The 18,742-nt window shown below is 27.8% G+C and overlaps 1 protein-coding gene across 2 annotated transcripts; it reads right to left on the bottom strand.

Moving 5' to 3' along the window:
* Positions 1–1,609: 1,609 nt before the first annotated feature.
* LOC105142555 (ribonucleoprotein At2g37220, chloroplastic-like) lies at positions 1,610–4,181 on the bottom strand. 2 transcript variants are annotated; one of them, XR_845575.1, is made up of 6 exons: positions 3,460–4,181; positions 3,009–3,110; positions 2,532–2,834; positions 1,987–2,095; positions 1,845–1,890; positions 1,650–1,814 (listed from the first exon to the last, which is right to left on the bottom strand). XR_845575.1 is itself a non-coding variant. In XM_011050240.1 (5 exons), exons 1-4 carry the CDS (start codon positions 3,820–3,822, stop codon positions 2,033–2,035), a joined length of 831 nt encoding a protein of 276 aa, XP_011048542.1. In that variant the 5' UTR covers positions 3,823–4,181; the 3' UTR covers positions 1,610–1,890; positions 1,987–2,032. The 2 variants fall into 2 exon arrangements, 1 of the variants encoding a protein (XP_011048542.1); XM_011050240.1 differs by having other exon boundaries at positions 1,610–1,890.
* Positions 4,182–18,742: the final 14,561 nt, after the last annotated feature.

The raw sequence follows: 18,742 nt of genomic DNA, 5'->3' as shown, positions 1-18,742 counted from the left end.
AGAGTCAAATTGATAAAATGATTTTTTGAATAGTGTAAATATTTTTTTTTTGTTTATATACATTTCAATAATAAAAAGCTATTTAGAATAATTAATTATATTTTAATATATTTCATGTTAAACTAATTTTAATATAATTATATAACTAATTTAGTTAATTTTTATATAATATAATCATGATGTTATTAATTATATAATTAATATGAGTAATTTATAAAATTAATGAAGTAATATAAAAGTTAAAAGATATAATTTTAAATTTAAATTTTAATAAAATAATTAATTCTTGTTTTTCTAAATCGCACAAAAAGCAAAAGCAAGGAACAAAGCAAGCAAGGCTTTGAAATTTCCTGTTGTTCTGTTTTTAAATAAAGAAAAAGATGTTGGCCAATGGATACAAAATAAAGGAAAAGGATGCTGGCCAACAGATAAATGTCATTTCATTTACTTTTAGCTTCTCCACATATAAATGTATTTATAAATAAATTTTTAGAATAAGAATAGCCATTTTATCTAGTTATATAGCTTACTCTCGAAACAGTTAAAACTAAAAATAAAAGGTAAAAGTATAAATTTTTCAAGTTTTTGATTTTCGCTCTTACTGCGTTGGAGATGCTGTGAGGCTCCTAGGCTAGTGCACGCAAATGAGAGGATATTTTTCCTTGGACTTTCCAAGTGCTTCTGTTTAAACTTTTCCCCTTCTTAAGAACACATTAGGGATACTTTTTTTAAAAAAAAAATAATCCATCCCGAATAAATGATCTAAGTATAAACTAGATACACATGAGCAGCCGTTGCCCCTTGACACTCACTAACCCCTCCGTCTCTCTGGTCGATCCTATCAGGGAAATCCAAATTCAGGGTTGGTCATATTCAGTTTTCTTGGGTTCCTTTTCCTCTAAAATTTGCATCCCGAGGACCATTAAAGACAAGGCCATCACGTAACTTGCTGCGATACTTCTCACTCTTACATGCCTTCATAAAATTTGGTTTGAATCTTCCAAATGACTGTAGACTTGTTTTGGCCAAAATTGGTATAGGAAACTCGTCCGTTTTGCGTCAGGTAATTTCTAAAAACGTTGAGGTGAACCCAAAAGACCTCATTTTAACCCGTTGCTTCACTTGTATACACCAGAGTAGTTTGGCTGAATAAATCCGCAAGCATATACAGCACTTGTCAATGCCTCCAGACAAGTTCTTGAAAATCATAGCTAGTAAACGAGTTCTAATGCAGCTCATGGTAAATCCAAGCTTGTTAACTCTACTGCAGCATTCGATAATGAATTTAAACGAAAGGCTGGTATATAAAACGTGTTATGAATTTACTTCCAGCATCAAGGAATTTCATATGCCATGCAAATCACATCGCAAAAACCATGAAAATTGTTTGTCAACAATAATCATTTCACAATTTCCATATACAATCTCACTGTTGTACGCCCAGCATCAATGCTGGGCACTTGCCATCAGATTCTAAGGAAATTTACTTGACTTACCTCCACTTGCAAAGTTTCTTTAGCTTCCCTGCATGCAAACATATTCAAGCAACTACTAATTTCAAAATCTTGGAACCTAACCCTGAATTTGGATTTCCCTGCTGCAACTGCAATTCATTGAACAATCACAAAGCTCTTCTAGCAGAACCCACATGGCAAAGGCCAAAGCAACTCAATAATTCATACATCACCTCGATAAATAAACCACATGTTTTTCCATCTGGATCGCAGTATTTAAAACATACATTAAGAAATTTCAACACATTTAATCTACTCTTGTTCATCCGCAATGCATCTATCAAAGAGCCACGTTCAGGTGGGACACAGGCACAAGGAGCCTGTTCAGATAGGTTGCAAGACTGGAATAGACTGCAACTGTGTATCTCCCAAGTCCCTGCAACAAAAATTAGATAGAAAATAAGTTTATTAAATTTAATATAATATTTATGTTCACACCCAGACATAAAGAGCAAATATGTAAGACAAGTACCACCAAAAATATTTCCCCGGGAGAAGATATAGAAAAGCTTTAGTGCTCAAAATCGACGCCTTGGCTTAGCTTCTGCAACTGAGACTCGAATTGCTCTGCCATCCAATTCCTGCACCAAACAAACTTCAGTAAGTGACAATATATTTGTAGCTAAGTAGACTTCTAAGTGCATTAGGAAAATAGCATGAGCAAATATCAGATATGACATGGTATAAACTTAGGAGTTGCATTTTAACAAAACTTCATGCATTATTCAAGGAGCCATTATGGTAAAAACATATGATCTTCAAAAGACTCTTGCCAAACATATACATTTGTATGCATAAGTCCTTAAATGAATGCAAATCAACTGTATTACAGATTTTATCCAAAAAACATCAGGCAAGTGACAACCAATACTCTCAAATGCAACAAGACAAAACACAAATGATTGACACATAAACTTAACTGCAAGACTAGCAATTTTAGAATCTTAGATTCAGCACATGATAGCCCACTCAAAGAATATAACATATCTTCAAGAAAATTGGAAATGATATACTTACAATGCCATTTAAGGAGTCAACGGCATCCTCAACCTCTTCAGCAGAACTATAAGTAACAAAACCAAAGCCCTTTGATCTACCACTATCCCTGTCAAAAACCACTCTAGCATCCATCACCTTCCCTTTCTCTCTAAACAACGTCTCAAGAGCCGAGCTATCAACATTCCATGAAAGGTTACCGACATAAACACGATTGCTAGAATCAATGGTTTCACCACCTCTAGCCCCAGGGCCTCTTGAGAAGGAAGTTTCCCTCTGGGGAGGGGGTCCAGAATTCACCCTCAATGGCCTCCCATCGAGTTCCTGCATGGAAAGCTATCACTTAGACACAACAAACCTAACTTTTATGAGCCACAACCTGGTAATAAATATAAACGGGATGCATTAAATGGGACACGGACAATTATAATTAAATTTGATAATTTTGCAAACTACGCTACGAAATCCTCTACGTATCTCTGTTTATAAGGGACTTACAAAGCCATTGAACTGTTGAGAAGCTGCTTCAACTTCTTCAATAGTTGACATAGTCACAAAACCAAATCCTCTGCTTCTCCCAGTTACCTTGTCATATTTTACCTTCAAAAAGTAACAAGTTCAGCACATTAAAGCAAATGGTTGCTAATCTTTCAAATAAAGGCCAATCCAACCTCTAAAACTAGACCATAAGGACCTTATTGCATCCCATCAAACATCTTATGAATTATACAAGCAATCTTTTATTCCTTAAATTGGCTTCACTAAAAACCGTATGGTAAAAAAAATGTATCTTTTAAAAAACTGAAAACACTCAAAATACTATAATTAACTTCAAATAAATGTTGCAATTTAGAGAAAATATATAAGAATTAAAAACATAAAACAGAAGCAAAGCTAACAGAGAAATAAAAGGAGGGTCTTTAAAAGCAAAGGAAGAGGGAGACAATACCTCAACCATCTCAACATTTCCAGCAGATTTAAAGAGATCAGCAAGCTGGGCGCTGCTAACATTAAAAGGTAGATTACCCACAAACAATTGGAGGTCGGGAGAGAAACTGGGCTCGTCTCCATCACCAAAGACATCCTCTTCTTGCCCGAATTCAGATGAAATGGCAACACTTCTCAGAAACCGAGAGGACAAAGGTTGCTGTTGCTGTTGCTGAAAGGAGAGAAAAAGAGAACCGGGCTTGATAGAAGAAGTAGAGGAGAGGGATATAAAAGAGAGCGAAGTGGGTTTGCTGTAGAAAGATTTTATGGTGTTTGGGTGGTTAAGCGATGGTAGGACTAGCGAAGAGGCAGATGTTGCAGACATGGTTTCCTTCTTTTCTTGTGTGTTTTGCAAGGAGAAACCAAGTGGTGAATATAGATAGACGGGGAAAAGATAAAGATAAGGTGGTTCTTGAAACACAGCAGGTAGGTTTATGGAAGTATAGTTTTCAAGGGAGACGGAGATATTTATGTGCACTGAGGGCAGGGCTTAGGGCCTCCTCCTTCCAGTTTGGTTTCTTGGGGTGTCAACGTAAACTGCAGCTGAGGGTTTGGTTTTGCACGAACAAGTGGTAGATTTTTAGGTTTGGGTATATGGGCCATTCAATCTTGACACTAGATAGATACGATTAGGGTAGAGGACAAGCTAGGTGAAGATATTTACTGACAAATGGATAACCTTCTTCTTGCGCGGCTCCTCCAACTCTCCCCTCTCCTCTTCGGAACCCTTTGTGTTGTGTGGACCTCTGTCTGCCACTCGAAGACACCTTTCGAGGATTAGTTTTTTTCTTGGTACAAGGAGGGCCCAAAGGCCCAAACCGATTAAACTAACCCGACGTCGTTCTTTCTACCCTCACCATGAATTTCTACTTCTAGTTTCTTCACACTTTAATACACACCAAAATTGATCCTTTCCGCCGAAATTAATCCTTACGTGATTAGCCAAAATCTTTCTCTACTTATTTTTTCAACTATTTTCAATCTCATTTATCATAAATATAATGAAAATAAATTTTGAAGATTGAAACATAAAAATATAAAACTATAAGGAATAAATATATAAAAATAAAAAACTTTGAGGACCATGTGTATTTTTAATGCCTCCAGAACAATAAAAAATGAACTTTTCCCTACATTGCAGTCCATAATAGCTTTGAGTGCAGGAGATAAGTTCTACCGTAAAAAACCTACATCAATTAATTTATTTTATAATTTTTTTAATAGTCTAGCTAGACCATCTATATTTTAAAATGAAATTATAATCATCTATCTCTTTATCTTTTTTTTTTATCTTATCTAATAATCTAAGGTTTTGTATTTTGCTTGACTCGCTACTAGTGAAGGGTGACTTGCTCTTTATTCTCCATCTCCTTTATTCATTAGGAGTAGGGAATATATAATTTCACTAGAAAAAATCAACCTTTTAATTTCTATTGTAGATATTATGAATACATTGATAAGAATTTTTTTTTAGGTGGTAATCTATCATACACATTTGTGTGTTAGGTTAGGGTTAAGTGGTTGTTTTTGTTTGTAGGTAAAGGATATTTTAATAGTGTTTCAGAACAAGTTAAAGTTTTCAACCTTCCCTTTTATTTTTTATGAGAAATTATATTTATATAGGGTTTGGTGTTTAAATTTGCTTCTGATGGTTTTTTTTTTGGCTAAATCATTATAATTAATCACATGATGTGTAGTTGACTAATTTTATATTGAAAATGACTCTAAAATGAAAAATAAAAAATTAATTAAAAAAATTAATCCAACTTATTTTTATATTTTAGACCCAGACACGAAATGATCCTTAAAAGTTTGATTGATCTCGATCTATCCTTATATTTTATACCATGTTCAATCTACCTTTCTAGTAGATATTTTCATATAAATTACCATAAATAAGAAAAAAGTAATTAGATTATTCAATTTTTTATTTTTATTCTATTTAAGTGTGCTCAAATAACTAACTTTGAAGATACAAATGTGGCTATATTTAACTAATATATGTTAATCTCTAAGTAACACGTGGAAAAAAAATAAGTCACACTTGTATTTATGGAGAAAAGAGAAAAGAACAGAAAAGTCTATATAAAAGAATAATGATACTGTAAACCTTATGTTGAACGGTGTAATTTTAAATCTAATAATAAAAGAAAACTTTTTATGAGTTGGGGTGAAAATTCCCAGTTAAATTAGTATAAAAACTCAAATGAAATAAAAATTAAATTGATACAGGAAAAGTACCAATAGTCGGATATTTGATAGAAATAATGTGTGGGACGATTTAAAAGTGGCATTTTCATAAATAAAAGCAAGTTATCCTCTCTCTTTTTATGAAGAAGTTGATGCTATTAGAGAGGAAGAAAGCTTGAAAACTCCTTTTTTATCTTTTATTTTCTTTATTTTTTTTAAATTGTCAACTAATATTATGGTCACTAGAAAACCCTAATTGATCTTTAAAGTTCTAAGGTAATGAACTGGTAATGCTTGAGGAAATATATTATCATCCTAAATTATCATACCTGAGATAAATTGTATTGTTATTTATCTTATATTTCTAATGATTTATCATGCTTAATTTATCATTGGTATTTCTATATAGATGATAATGGATCAATTGCAATAAGTTGAACTCTTGATGGAATTTCAACCTTATCATTTCTGGAACCAGGTCATTTTTATCATTTCCAATTATATGGTAAATTGACATATCTAAAATCAACTACTCTTTATCAAGACATGTGACTAATGATAGTTTATTAGGAGATATCAATAAATAATTAGATAGGCCTATATGGGCTTATTGAACCTAGCCAAATCCTAGAAAAAATTATCACTAAATGCTTTGGTTATACAACTATGGCTCATCTTATAATACAAAGGTTCGCTTATAATTTTGATTGATGAAGATTTTACACTTAATCTTGAATATTCAAGTAGTGACCCTTATAGGTTTATCTACTTAGAAGTAGGATGTTGTGGCATAACAATCTATTTTTAGACTACTTTGAAAAATTATGTCTATAGATTCATTTCTCTAAGGTATTGATATATTTGACTTTCACATTTACAATTTAATTTCAGGGTATTGCCCAGAATAAGTGGTTCTGCACATAAGTTGGTAAGACTTGAGTATATACAACCACAATAAATCGATAATTTATTCAAAGCCAAGATATTTACATCACACATAAATGAATCACCTTATCATCCCTATTATACACTTAAAAATAATGAACTTTAAGAATTTATTTATGCTAATAATCATTAATAAATGTTTAACTTATGTATTTTTGAAGAAAGTTTTGACTATTAAATATAAAATTATAAGATGTAGGTGTTATTTCTAATCAACATCCAAAATCATAATTTGTTATAAGTTCATTCATTTTAGAAATTTTAGATAAATAACATATTGACAATTAAGATTTTTTACTGGAAAGTAATTAAGTATAATTAAGAACCAAATAAAAAGTTTTTTAAAATATTAGAATGTTGGTCTTTTGAAGGCTTTTTGATGTAAGCTAAAACCTTGATTGGTTTTATAAGCAAATTATAAAAAGTAATGCAAATGTATGTATAAATGTAAACATTATTCTAAAAAAAAAAGCAAGTTCATGCATAAATAACACGAGGGAATGACCAAGAACATTAAACATGAGAAAAATACAAATTTTGAAAGATTCATTTGTATTTTGAAAAATACCTAAATGTATAAAAACCAAAACACTTACATGAGAAAAATACAAATTTTGAAAGATTCGGCCTAAATGTATAAAAACCAAAACACATAAAATACATTTATAATACACACTTTTCCATAAAACATATCATGACAGAAAAAACTCAAATAAAGTGTCCACATATATATACTATCAATCTCAAAGTTTGTTTAAACTAATAATTCCATGTATTTAATAAATTCTCCATATCTTTGAAGTGAAATATTTATATCTCTAATAAAATCTCCACATCTCATGCAATGTCTCTATTTACAGCATTTTACCATGGTCACAAAGCATTCTTCATTTCATATGGAAATTTTCTTTAAAGTTTCTAACCGTAAAAATATATTAAATGTTCTTATAAACCTAGTACTCTAGAAAAGATTAATGAGTCTTTGAAATTGCATGCAATGTCAATGATTGAGGCAAATAATGATACCAAATTATTAAAAAAAATAGAGAGAAAAGGAGAGTTATCTATATAGGCTTGGACTACAATAAATGTTTTTTGTCCACTTGGGCTTAGCCCAAATAAACTACTTATAATTTTCTTAAGTGAGACTTAAGCATACTCATTTTGTTTTGCTTGGCAACCAAATTGGATTGAATTTTAATTTGCATGGTAGCTTCAGCAAACTTGCTCTAAATGGACAACCATGTCCACGATGTCGTAAGCCTTCTGACAACCGCTATTAAGGTTTCTATCAAGTCTCACAAATATCTCACACTTATAATATATATTACGAGCCCAAATAAGTTAAGACAACACAATGCACCATACATTGGTGTTATGTAACATAAACCTTACTATCTATTTATGCTTATGAACTCAATGTAGTGCTTACCTTTCTCACAAATGGCTATCACTTGTTAACCTACCTCGCCAATAACTATCATCAATGTAAGCTAGTAGGAGACTTGTTTTTTAAGAAAGCATTGAAGTCACTCTGTCAACCCATTAACTTGTGGTCAAGTCCAATTATCCTATCAACTCATCAACTATTTATGAAATGGCTCATTTCCAGTTCAAAGTTTCTCTGACTTCATCATAGAAATTCTAATTCTAGTTCTAACAAAAACTACTAAAGAATATATATAAATGAAATAAAATCACATATAGATTAATTGAAAAAGCTTAAGTGGCTAGGTGGGTGATAACACAATTAAATATGAAAAAACCAAGATTACCCCGAATGTACATCCCAATTCTCAGTAAAGTCCAAAAACAAAAATTGCATTAATTTGATATGAAATTTTTCAATCAGATCATTAATTTTTTGCTAATGTTTACATCAAATTTTATTTAACGTGGTATTTTTATATTGCATCAAACATAAGCAGTACATTAAACATAAAATATTAATGAACTTTGAAAAAAAACTGAATTGAAAAATATATGGAACGATAATTAATTAATAAAATATTTTGTTTCCAAGTATTATTTAAGGGTGATCATTTCAGGTTCAGTTCGGTTTTTATTAACTAAGACTGGTTTTTTTAAAGAAACCAAAATCAGTTCAAACCAACCAGTTTTAGTTCGGTTTGGTTATTTTGGGGAAAAAAACTTGTTTAAACTGATTTGGCTCGATTTTTTCTTGTTTGGCTTGATTTTTTTGGGGTTTGGTTTAGTTTTCTTTATTTCAAGCTTATAAAACCCAAACCGAACCAGTCAATTTTTTAAAATTTTAATCAGTTTTTTTCATGGTTCAATTTTTTCAATTATTTTTTTTGTTTTCTTGGTTTAATTGATTTTTTAGTTTTTTTTGCTCATCTCTAATATTTTTAAAACAAAATACTTTTTTTTTGTTGCTAACTATCCAACAAATTCATTCACCATTTTACCAATAACTAACTCATTAGAGAGTGTTTGGTATTACAGTCACACTATTGTTATAAAAAACTTTTATTTTTTATTTTAAATTAATTTTTTTTATTTTTGGATTGTCTTAATGTGAAAAAATTAAATATATATATATATATTATTTTGATGAATTTTCAAATAAAAAATACTTTGAAAAGCAATCACTACCCCCATTACTTAGGTTATTAATTGTATTGAATCCTTTTTCCAATGTATATTAAGGATAGCAGCAATGAGATAGTTCTTATTAAATTATGTGATTAGTACTTAAAACTGCATTTCTATCAAAGTTTTATATCATCATTTTGCACTTAAAGTATTAATAACTCTTTAGTTAATGTATGTTTTATAATAACATATCTAATAGTATAAGATACTTTTAATTTATAGTAAATATTCATTTAAATATAGGCCTATCGCATAAATTAAGGGATTCATTAATGAGTTTAACTACTAAAAGTGAAAAGACAAAGAGAGGGTTACGCTTAGAAAAGAAATGTTGGTTCAGTCTAAATTAGAACAATGTTCAGTCATTGGGTCATATCTGGAATTGTAAAACTTGGATTTGGGTCTACTTTATATGGATGGAAAGCTAAGACATAGACCTAAAACATTCACGGGAATGCAAGACTCAATTTTACTATTTGAAAGTTCAAATCTTAGCAACAACAGAGAAGTTTGAATTTGTCCTGTAGCCTAAACATTGTTCAGTGTTCAACCCATATCTCAAGTTCTAAAAGTCCAAATGACCTCAATGTTTTTTTATTAGAAAGTTAAGACAATTTCCTATAACTTTTATGATTGAAGTCTGTTCAAATTCTGATATCAGCAATGATATTTTGTTCAGAAGAGAATATAAGAATTGTCACCAAGTTAAGATATGGTCACCCACTCAATAATTAGTCAACAAATCAATAATTTATAATTTTAGCCTAAAAAAGAAGGTATTTACTATACATTTAGGCATCTTAGTTTTCAGATCAAAATCATGTTCTTGCTCCTTCTTTTTATATTTTTGTAATGTTTAAGTTTTGCTTTCATTAATCTCTTGTTTATTTTTTCATTTCATTTCTTTTACTTAGTTAATTTATATCTTATTTAAATTATTATTTTATTTATTTATGTTTCTCTCTTTTATTATATTTAGTTAAGCTTATTATGTTAAGGTGAAAAGGTTACATTAATGGTGTAAGAATAAGTATAGTATAAACTCAAGATGAACTTTAATGTTTGATATTAACATGTTTTGTATTTCTTATTTTGTTCACTTTTAATACTTTGCTTGTTAAATGGTTAGTCTAGATTTGTGTTGTATAACTTTTGATACAATAAATACTTAACACTTTCATAACCCAATAGTATGGTATAATCTACACATATGCTATGAAAAGAACTTGATTTATTATTAACATAATGTAATCATACGGTTAGGCTATGAAAGTGCCAAGTATTTGTTGTATCAAGTGTTATACAACACAAATCTAGACTTACCATTTAACAAGCAAAGTATTAAAAGTAAACAAGATAATAAATATAAAAGATGTTAGTATCAAACATTAAAGTTCATCTTGAGTTTACACTATACTTATTCTTACACCATTAGTGTAACATTTTCACCTTAACATAATAAACTTAACTAAACATAATAAAAGAGAGAAACATAAATAAACAAGATAATAACATAAATAAGATAAAAGTTAACCAAGTAAAGGAAAGGAAATAAAAAGCATAAACAAGATTGTCACGACCCGAATCCCGGGTCCGTGACTGGCAACGCAGGAGCGGTGTCAGAAGGACACCTCACCTACGTTAAGCCTCAAAACAGACATATCAAAAGAACAAGTTATTCAAAAATACACAGCATTTTATAATCTTCAGAAATATTATGTTATTCAAAACTGATGAACCCAAAAGATAGTTCAAAACTCTTCATCAGTAATTAAAACAAAAACAATAATCCATAATACTCATTACATTGTCAAAATTCAAACTTAAATAAAACAGAGTAATAGTGGAGCGTCTAAGACATCGAATTAAAACTAAAAGGAAAGCTTCACAAAATAAGCAAGGCATACCGACCAAAATTGAAGAAGCATGAACACTCAACAAAGTCCACCTGCTAATAGAAACTAAGAACCTGAAATAACATTAAAAATGAGGGGTGAGTTCAATCAACTCAGTGAGGGAATAATTTTTAATATACATTTTAGATATTTTAGATATTAATAGTTTACAAAATAATTTATCTTGATATACATATACATATATACACTAAACATATTATCATAACATAGTGGAATACATGTCAGAGATCAGATGACACCCGAAGATGACTAGATAACACTCAAAAGTGACCAGATGGCACCCGAAGGTGACCACTATGGGATGATCAGTCGCCACAGGCTAATGCCTCTCTTATCAGCTAGGTATACAGAATACTATGTGCAAATAGGCTAACTACTCTCCGTTAGCATAGAGTTACTGACAAGTCCTTTATCAAGGTATAATAGATATTTATAGAATCATCAAAAGAAATGTATATTATATCAACTAGAATTTAACTCCACAGAATGCGAGTGCAAATTCAAAAATAGATAAGTACTCGGAAAATAAGGCAAAATATATAAATGGTCAAGAGATTAACTAATCGTACTCATCATATAATCAGCATACATATTTATTTATATTATATGCATATTAAAGATTATCCCACTCACCCGGAAAATATAGAACTAAAAGGAATGTCAGATGAAAGACCCGGGAATTCTATTGAGAATCATTAGAAGAACCTACAATAATATATGAAATATACTTAAAAATAACTCAAATAAAAGATCTCAATGCATAAAATAAAACCAGGTTTAGTCTCCTAAGTTTATGGACTAAAACGACAATTTTCCAAAGTAGGGACCAAAACGTAATTTTACCAAAATTGGAGGACCAATCTAGAATTATATAACCATACTGAATTTTCACCCATAAACCATCCTAAATTCTGTCTAGAACGAACCAGGGACTGGATTGAAATTTTCATAAAGTTCAGGGATTAAAATGTAAATTCCTAAAATTAAAGGACCAAACTTAAAATATTCCATATCAATTATCAAACTAAGATTCATCATCCTAAATCTCAAAATTACACTATCCAGAATCTCAAAATACATTTACACAAGAATTAGAAGAGAGGAAAGAAATTCTCTTGTAACTCTTCCTTAAATACCTAGGTTAACTTAGGTTGGATTTGGGCTGACTTAGGCTTAGGTTTGGGCCAACAGTTTAAGTCTTACAAAGATATTAATGAAAATAAAATTTAAGCATTATAAAAATATAAAGAGAGAAAGCAAGAACATGATCTTAATCTGAAAATCAAAATGTCAAATGTATGGCAAATGCCTTTTTTTATAGGCAAAAATTAGAAACTATTGATTTGATGACTAATTATTGAGTGGGTGGCTAACTCTTGATTTGGTGACAATCTTTATTTTTTTGTCTGAACAAAATATCATTGATAACGTTAGAATTTGAACCAACCTCACCCATGAAAATCCTAGGAAATTGTCTCAGCTTTCCAGAAAAAAAAAATTAAGGTCATTTGGACTTCTAGAACTCGAGATATGGGCTGAATAATGAACAGTATCTAGGTTACAGGACAGATTCGAACTTTTACGTTATTGCTAAGATTTGGATTTTTAAATAACAAAATTGAGTCTTATTTTTTCATGCAAGTTTTAGACATGTGTCTTAACTTTTTATTCATATAAAGCAGATCTAAATCCAAGTTCTACAGCTACAGTTATAATCCAATTATCGAATAGTAGTATAGTTTGAACTAAACTAATATCTCTTTTTTAAATTTCATCTTCTTTTTTTCCTTTCAATTTCAATAATTCAACTCAATTATTTTGACATGATTTCTTTTCTTTCTTTTCTTCTTTCTATCAACTATTTTGACACTAATGAGCGTCTAAATTTATATATAGCTTCATCACAGGATGCAATGAACAATTACCACTTTCCATATTATACGAACAGTGCCACGAAACCCCAAAAATCACAATCTAGTAAACAAAAGTAGATTCTTGGCAGCTTGGTGATCCAAACCTTTTGCCTAGCTGCATGGGGATCTGCCTTCCTCTAATTAATAATTGTAATATTAACTATTATTTTATTTGATCACTAATCTAATGTTTCTTCCCACGTTGAGTATTATATTATAGCAAATTCTAATTGGTTTAAGTCTGTTTTTGTGTTTTTAAGTCTGTTTTTATGTTTTAAAAAAATTTAAATTTATTTTTTATTTTAAATTAATATTTTTTAGTGTTTTTAAATTATTCAAATACATCAATATTAAAAATATTTTTTAAAAAATAAAAAATATTTTAAAAAACAACAATTAAATATACGTTATCAGTGCTGTGTATATAGGAATCTAAAAGATATTTAATTTCTAAAAACATGGAAGATCCTATGGAGGTGCTCGCTGCACTAAAATATATTTTACACTTTGGTTGATCAATCACTTCCAAGCACAAACGGGGCACTTTCTGGATCAATGTATTTTTTTATAACTTGGTGTGCTGAGATATATAAAACTAATACTTTCAAGAAAATTATTTTATTGAGGTTTTTTATAATTTCAATTTTAAATGATAACTTTAAAGGATAAATTTACTGGTTAAGACTATTCGTATTCTTCTTTAATTTTCTACTTTAAATTTTAGTACTAGTATTTTTTAAAAAAAATCTTTTAAATAGATGTAGAGGATGTATTTTTCAAAAAATAATAATTTTAATTAGAATGCAAGTTGATACAAAATTTAATTTTAATTAGTGTGTAAATAGAATGTTTTTTTAATACACCAAATAGATGTGGATGATGTATTTTAAAAACTGTCCAAAAATAAGATTTAATTTTAATTAGTATGTAAGTTCATCCAAATATTCTTTACCATTAAATAAACAACAAATAAATGATGATATAAAGAGTAATTTTTACAACAACTATGATTGTATGATGTATGGCATGCATCAAAGTATTTGATTGATAACTAGATTTTTCTGCTTCGTTAACTAGTTAATTCTCTTTTGAAAAACATTATTTAGAAATATTATTTATTGTAGTAGTGTAATAGTGGTTTTATCTTTCACATTAAAAATATTAAAACTAGCTATTAAGAGCATTAAAATATTTACATAAAGTATATTAGTTATTATTAAATTGATTGAGAGCAAATAAATATTTGTAAGTTTTAAAAGTATAATAAAATAATCAAAATATTCTTAAAATAAAAAACTTTAAAATTGGTGTCAAGGGGTATTTTGGTATTTGCATATTGATTTTTTATTATTATTATCATTTCAAATAAGTGGCAATTTAGTATTAAAAAAAAAGTATAGTAAAATAATCAAAATACACTTAAAAATAAAAAAATAAAACTAATGTTAAGAAGCTTTTTTGTTTTTTATAGTAATTTTTTTATTATTATTATGTCAACTCAAAAGCAATTTGATACATACATACATACATACATATATATATATATATATAGGTGCATATGACACACTCATTAGCATAATGTACCTCCATGTTTTTTTCTTTTGAGGGAGCGAATATAAACTATGGTTAAATAGTTTGTTTTTATGAAAAAAAATTTCTCTTTTTAAAATTTATAACTTGACACTTTTTGTTATGGGTATTTTAACTTCAATTCTTATTTTTTTATTATTTTATAAAAAATTTATTAATTTTTAATTTTATCCTTCAATTTAAAATTATGATATTATTTTTTTTTCAATTTGGTCCTCATTGCTTTGATTCTAGTTTTTTCTTGATTATTTTGTAAAAATTTTATTTGTTTTAAATTCCATCATTCAATTTAAAATTACAGTATATTATTTGTATTAATTTGATCCCCGTTATTTTTATTTTTTTCTTTTTCTTAAAGTTTTTTTCTTTTTAATTTCACTATTCAATCAAAAAAAAATATCAATTTTGATTCTTGTTTTTTTAGTTCTTTTGCTAACTTGATTTTTCTTTTTAATTTCATTTTTCAATAAATATAAAATTTATTTTGTATTTTAATTTTGATTCTTATTCTTTTATTTTTTTTTTGAATTATTTTGTATAATTGATTTTTTTTCAAGTTCATACTTTAATTTTTGATTGATTGAAAATTATGCTTCATGGTTTTTTCAAATAAGGTGTTTCAGGTTTAATAATTTGGATCACAAATTTAAAAAGTTAACCCTTGTTGATAGTTTTTTTTAACGAGCTTTGTATTTTTTTTTATTTTTTTATTGAAGTTATTTCAATCTCGTTATTTGGACCATGAGTTTGATAGAATATCTTGTATTGATTTAGTCCTAATTATTAGGATTACGAGTTTGTTCGTTCTATCTCAAATTGACCAACAATATTTTTTTAGATTTTTTTTTAACATATTTTATTTTTATATATTTAATATTTAATAGGTTACATTGTTTGTTTTTACATGAAAATGTATTTTTTTTCAAAAGTTATCATTATTATTTATTCATATGTGTGTCTGTTTAAAGGAAAACAATAGAAAGTTAACATGAGAGTAGATTTAAAAAATGAGAAACTTCAATTTCATTAACCAGCATTTGATTTTTATTTTCTTTATGTATTTAATCTTTTATTTTATATATTTGAAAGATTAACCTTTGATTTGTTTTATTTGAATGCATTTTATCATATGAAATTGTTAATTACTAACGTCTATTATTAACACATGACTATTATGTATTGACAGGTGATTAAAAAAAAATGAATCTTGTTGAAATTATTAATAGGTTCTTAGTTCTTTTAGCTCTACCAATTAAGCTTGTTTATATATATTTTTCGTAATATTTACTGTGAGGTCCACTATGATATAATCTTCTATATATCTTATAAATTTCATTATTGTTTTAGCAAAGATACTAATGCAACATATAATATCTTTCATAAGTTAGAAATTAAGTAATTATATCAAGATGTTAAGTGTCATAACCTCTTTTTGATCACGATCGTTAATACCAAACATGTACGACATTAAAGGAAATTTTTTAAAAAATATCTTTATGGTTGTCTTGGAGCTTAATCACACATCAAAAACTTTAGGGATCAAAATGTAATTTACCACCAGCATTTTATTATGAGTTTTTGTCACTGTCACCTTTTCCTTTAGTGTTCTGACCGCTCACAAAATTCTAAATTATAGTATATATTAATAGATGCTAAAAATATGATTGTTTTGTATAAAAGAAAAAAAAAGGAATATAATTGTTGCAATTCCCTTGCGTAAGAGAGTATTTATTTTTCTACAGTCATATATATATATATATATATATTTATATATCTATAATAAATGAAAAGCAGAGGTCTGCATAAATAAATAAAATAAGTTATTTTAATTTTTATAAGTTCAAGATTTAAAATGTAATTATGTGTGGAGTTTAACAAAAAACACAAAAATTATTTGACCAATAAAATAAGTTTTTTTTATGGTTGATAAAAAATAAAAGCTACTACACTATCATTTCAAACATAGCCACCCAATATTATCATTGTATTTGTTACTGTAATTATCTTTGATACAATGACATTATTGTTACAGAGAATTAAAAAAAAAAAAAACTATAGCCCCCTCACATAATATTATTGTTACAGAGAATTAAAAAAAAAAAAACTATATCCCCCTCACATAATATTGTTTATTGGGTGAGTGTTTTCTTTTTCTTCTTTTCCTTGTTCTTAAAGCATTTTTTGTTCCCTTTTTTTATCCTTTTATATTTTATTTACTAGAAATTAAGTTTGATAAATTATTTTAATTTATTTTTTATATAATTATCATGGTGTTAGAAAAAATGAATGATATTAGATAGATACTCTTTTCGTGAAATAAAATTTAATTTTGTTGCTTATAAAAAATTAAAACTATAAAAATTAAATTTGACACCAGGCAAAGATGTAGGCTTTTTTTACTGTTCACAATGCACCCAAAAAATCATTTTTTTCACACTTTCATCCTTGAGTTTAAAAGAGAAGAGGGAGAGTCACCATAACCAAAAAAAAAAAACAGAGAAAAAAGAAAATTATTAATTATTCGCATTCCTACAACCAAAAAAGATGATATTATTGTGAATTGATTTAATTTTATTTAGATATTTTTTTACCCCCCTTTTCTTGCAATTAAGTAGATTGTGATTGGGGATTTAAAAAAAAAATTGGGTTGATTTTTGGTTTCTTAACCAATTAAAGGTTGTTTTGAGTTTAAATATGAGTTTATAGGATTTATATATATATTTCCTTTCAAATTGAAATGGGTTTTCTATATCCATCAAGTCAAAGCTTGATTTTCTCGTCATCTAAAACCAACAAACTTTTTTCTTTAAAAGAAAATGATGGACAAACATGTGGGTGTAGTCTTAAATGCCACCTATTTAGCCTTCTTAATAATGGATAAAAAACATGGTATATTATTTTAAAAATTTTGTGACACATAAATGAGTGTATAATGAAAAAACGGGATTACACTATTTTTTTAAAATGGTAATCCACAATAACTCAATTCTGTAAAAGCTTGATTACCTTTTCTACTTGGTGTTTAAATCCTTTTAATTTCTTTTGAATATATGCTTACGGGGAATTAAAGATATTTGTTATGTTAATTGGCTGAATATGTTAAAAGGAAAAAAAATCTTTGATTTGGGAATTAAGTTTAAAATTTCCTTGTTTTTTTGAGATAGAAAATAAGATTTAAAATCACCTTTTTTGAAGGAAAAAATTCTTACTTTTGGTTCTATTATTATTATTATTGTTATTATTATTATTATGATCAAAATCTAGCAAAATAATATTATGTGTTCATATTCTGAGGGAACTATGCGGGTGAAACTTATGATAGCTTCTGAACACTAAAATTATACATTTTATTAATAGAATCTCAAATAAGTCCTATTAATACATTTGAAAAATTTGTTACCTTCCTATTTTTTTGTAATTAAAAAAAAAACTAAAATTTATTCCATGTCTCACAGTGCAATTTATTCCTTGATAACTCCCTATTTTTTGTTTAGATCGGTGGCTTTTTTAAAAAAAAAATTATCCTTTTAAAATTTTATCCTTTGATGTATTAATTAGGATTCAAAATAGGTAATTTGGTTTAGTTAGTGGTTTATTAGGCATAATAAAATTTAATTTTATTGTCATAAAAAATTTAAACTTTAAGAACCCAATAAAATGATATGATTAGTACTTAAAAGTGTATTTTTATTAAGGTTTTATATCATTATTTTGCACTTGAAGTATCAATAACTCCTTAACTAAGGCTCCGTTTGTTTGCAGGAAAGTTGTTTCCTTTTGGAAAGTGAATTTCAGGGAAAATGAATTCCTGAAAAGTAAAGTATTTTCCGATGTTTGGTAGTGTTATGAAAAATGAACTGAAAAACACTTTCCAGTGTTTGGGTATGTTATGGAAAATGAACTGGAAAATAATTTATTAATATTTTATTTTTCTCAAGTTTATTAAAATAATAAGAAATAAATCTTACAAATTAAAAAGTTGAATAATAATGAAATTGAAAAAAAATAATTTCATAAATTATCTCAAATAAAATAAATAATAATCAAAATAATAAAGATCAAATCTAAAAAAAAA

The sequence above is a fragment of the Populus euphratica genome, unplaced genomic scaffold, assembly GCF_000495115.2.
Source record: "Populus euphratica unplaced genomic scaffold, PopEup_1.0 scaffold242.1, whole genome shotgun sequence".
NCBI classification, from domain to species: Eukaryota; Viridiplantae; Streptophyta; class Magnoliopsida; order Malpighiales; family Salicaceae; genus Populus; species Populus euphratica.
Note: the sequence above shows the minus strand (reverse complement) of the source record. Positions and strands in the feature narration are given on the sequence as shown.

Excerpts from the sequence above, each read along its gene's own strand:
- LOC105142555 (XM_011050240.1), bottom strand. The coding sequence starts at position 3,822 with ATGTCTGCAACATCTGCCTCTTCGCTAGTCCTACCATCGCTTAACCAC. Across the intron at positions 3,111-3,459 it reads GAAATGTTGAGATGGTTGAG|GTAAAATATGACAAGGTAAC; the intron begins GTATTGTCTCCC and ends TACTTTTTGAAG. Across the intron at positions 2,096-2,531 it reads TTGACTCCTTAAATGGCATT|GAATTGGATGGCAGAGCAAT; the intron begins GTAAGTATATCA and ends TGTTTGGTGCAG.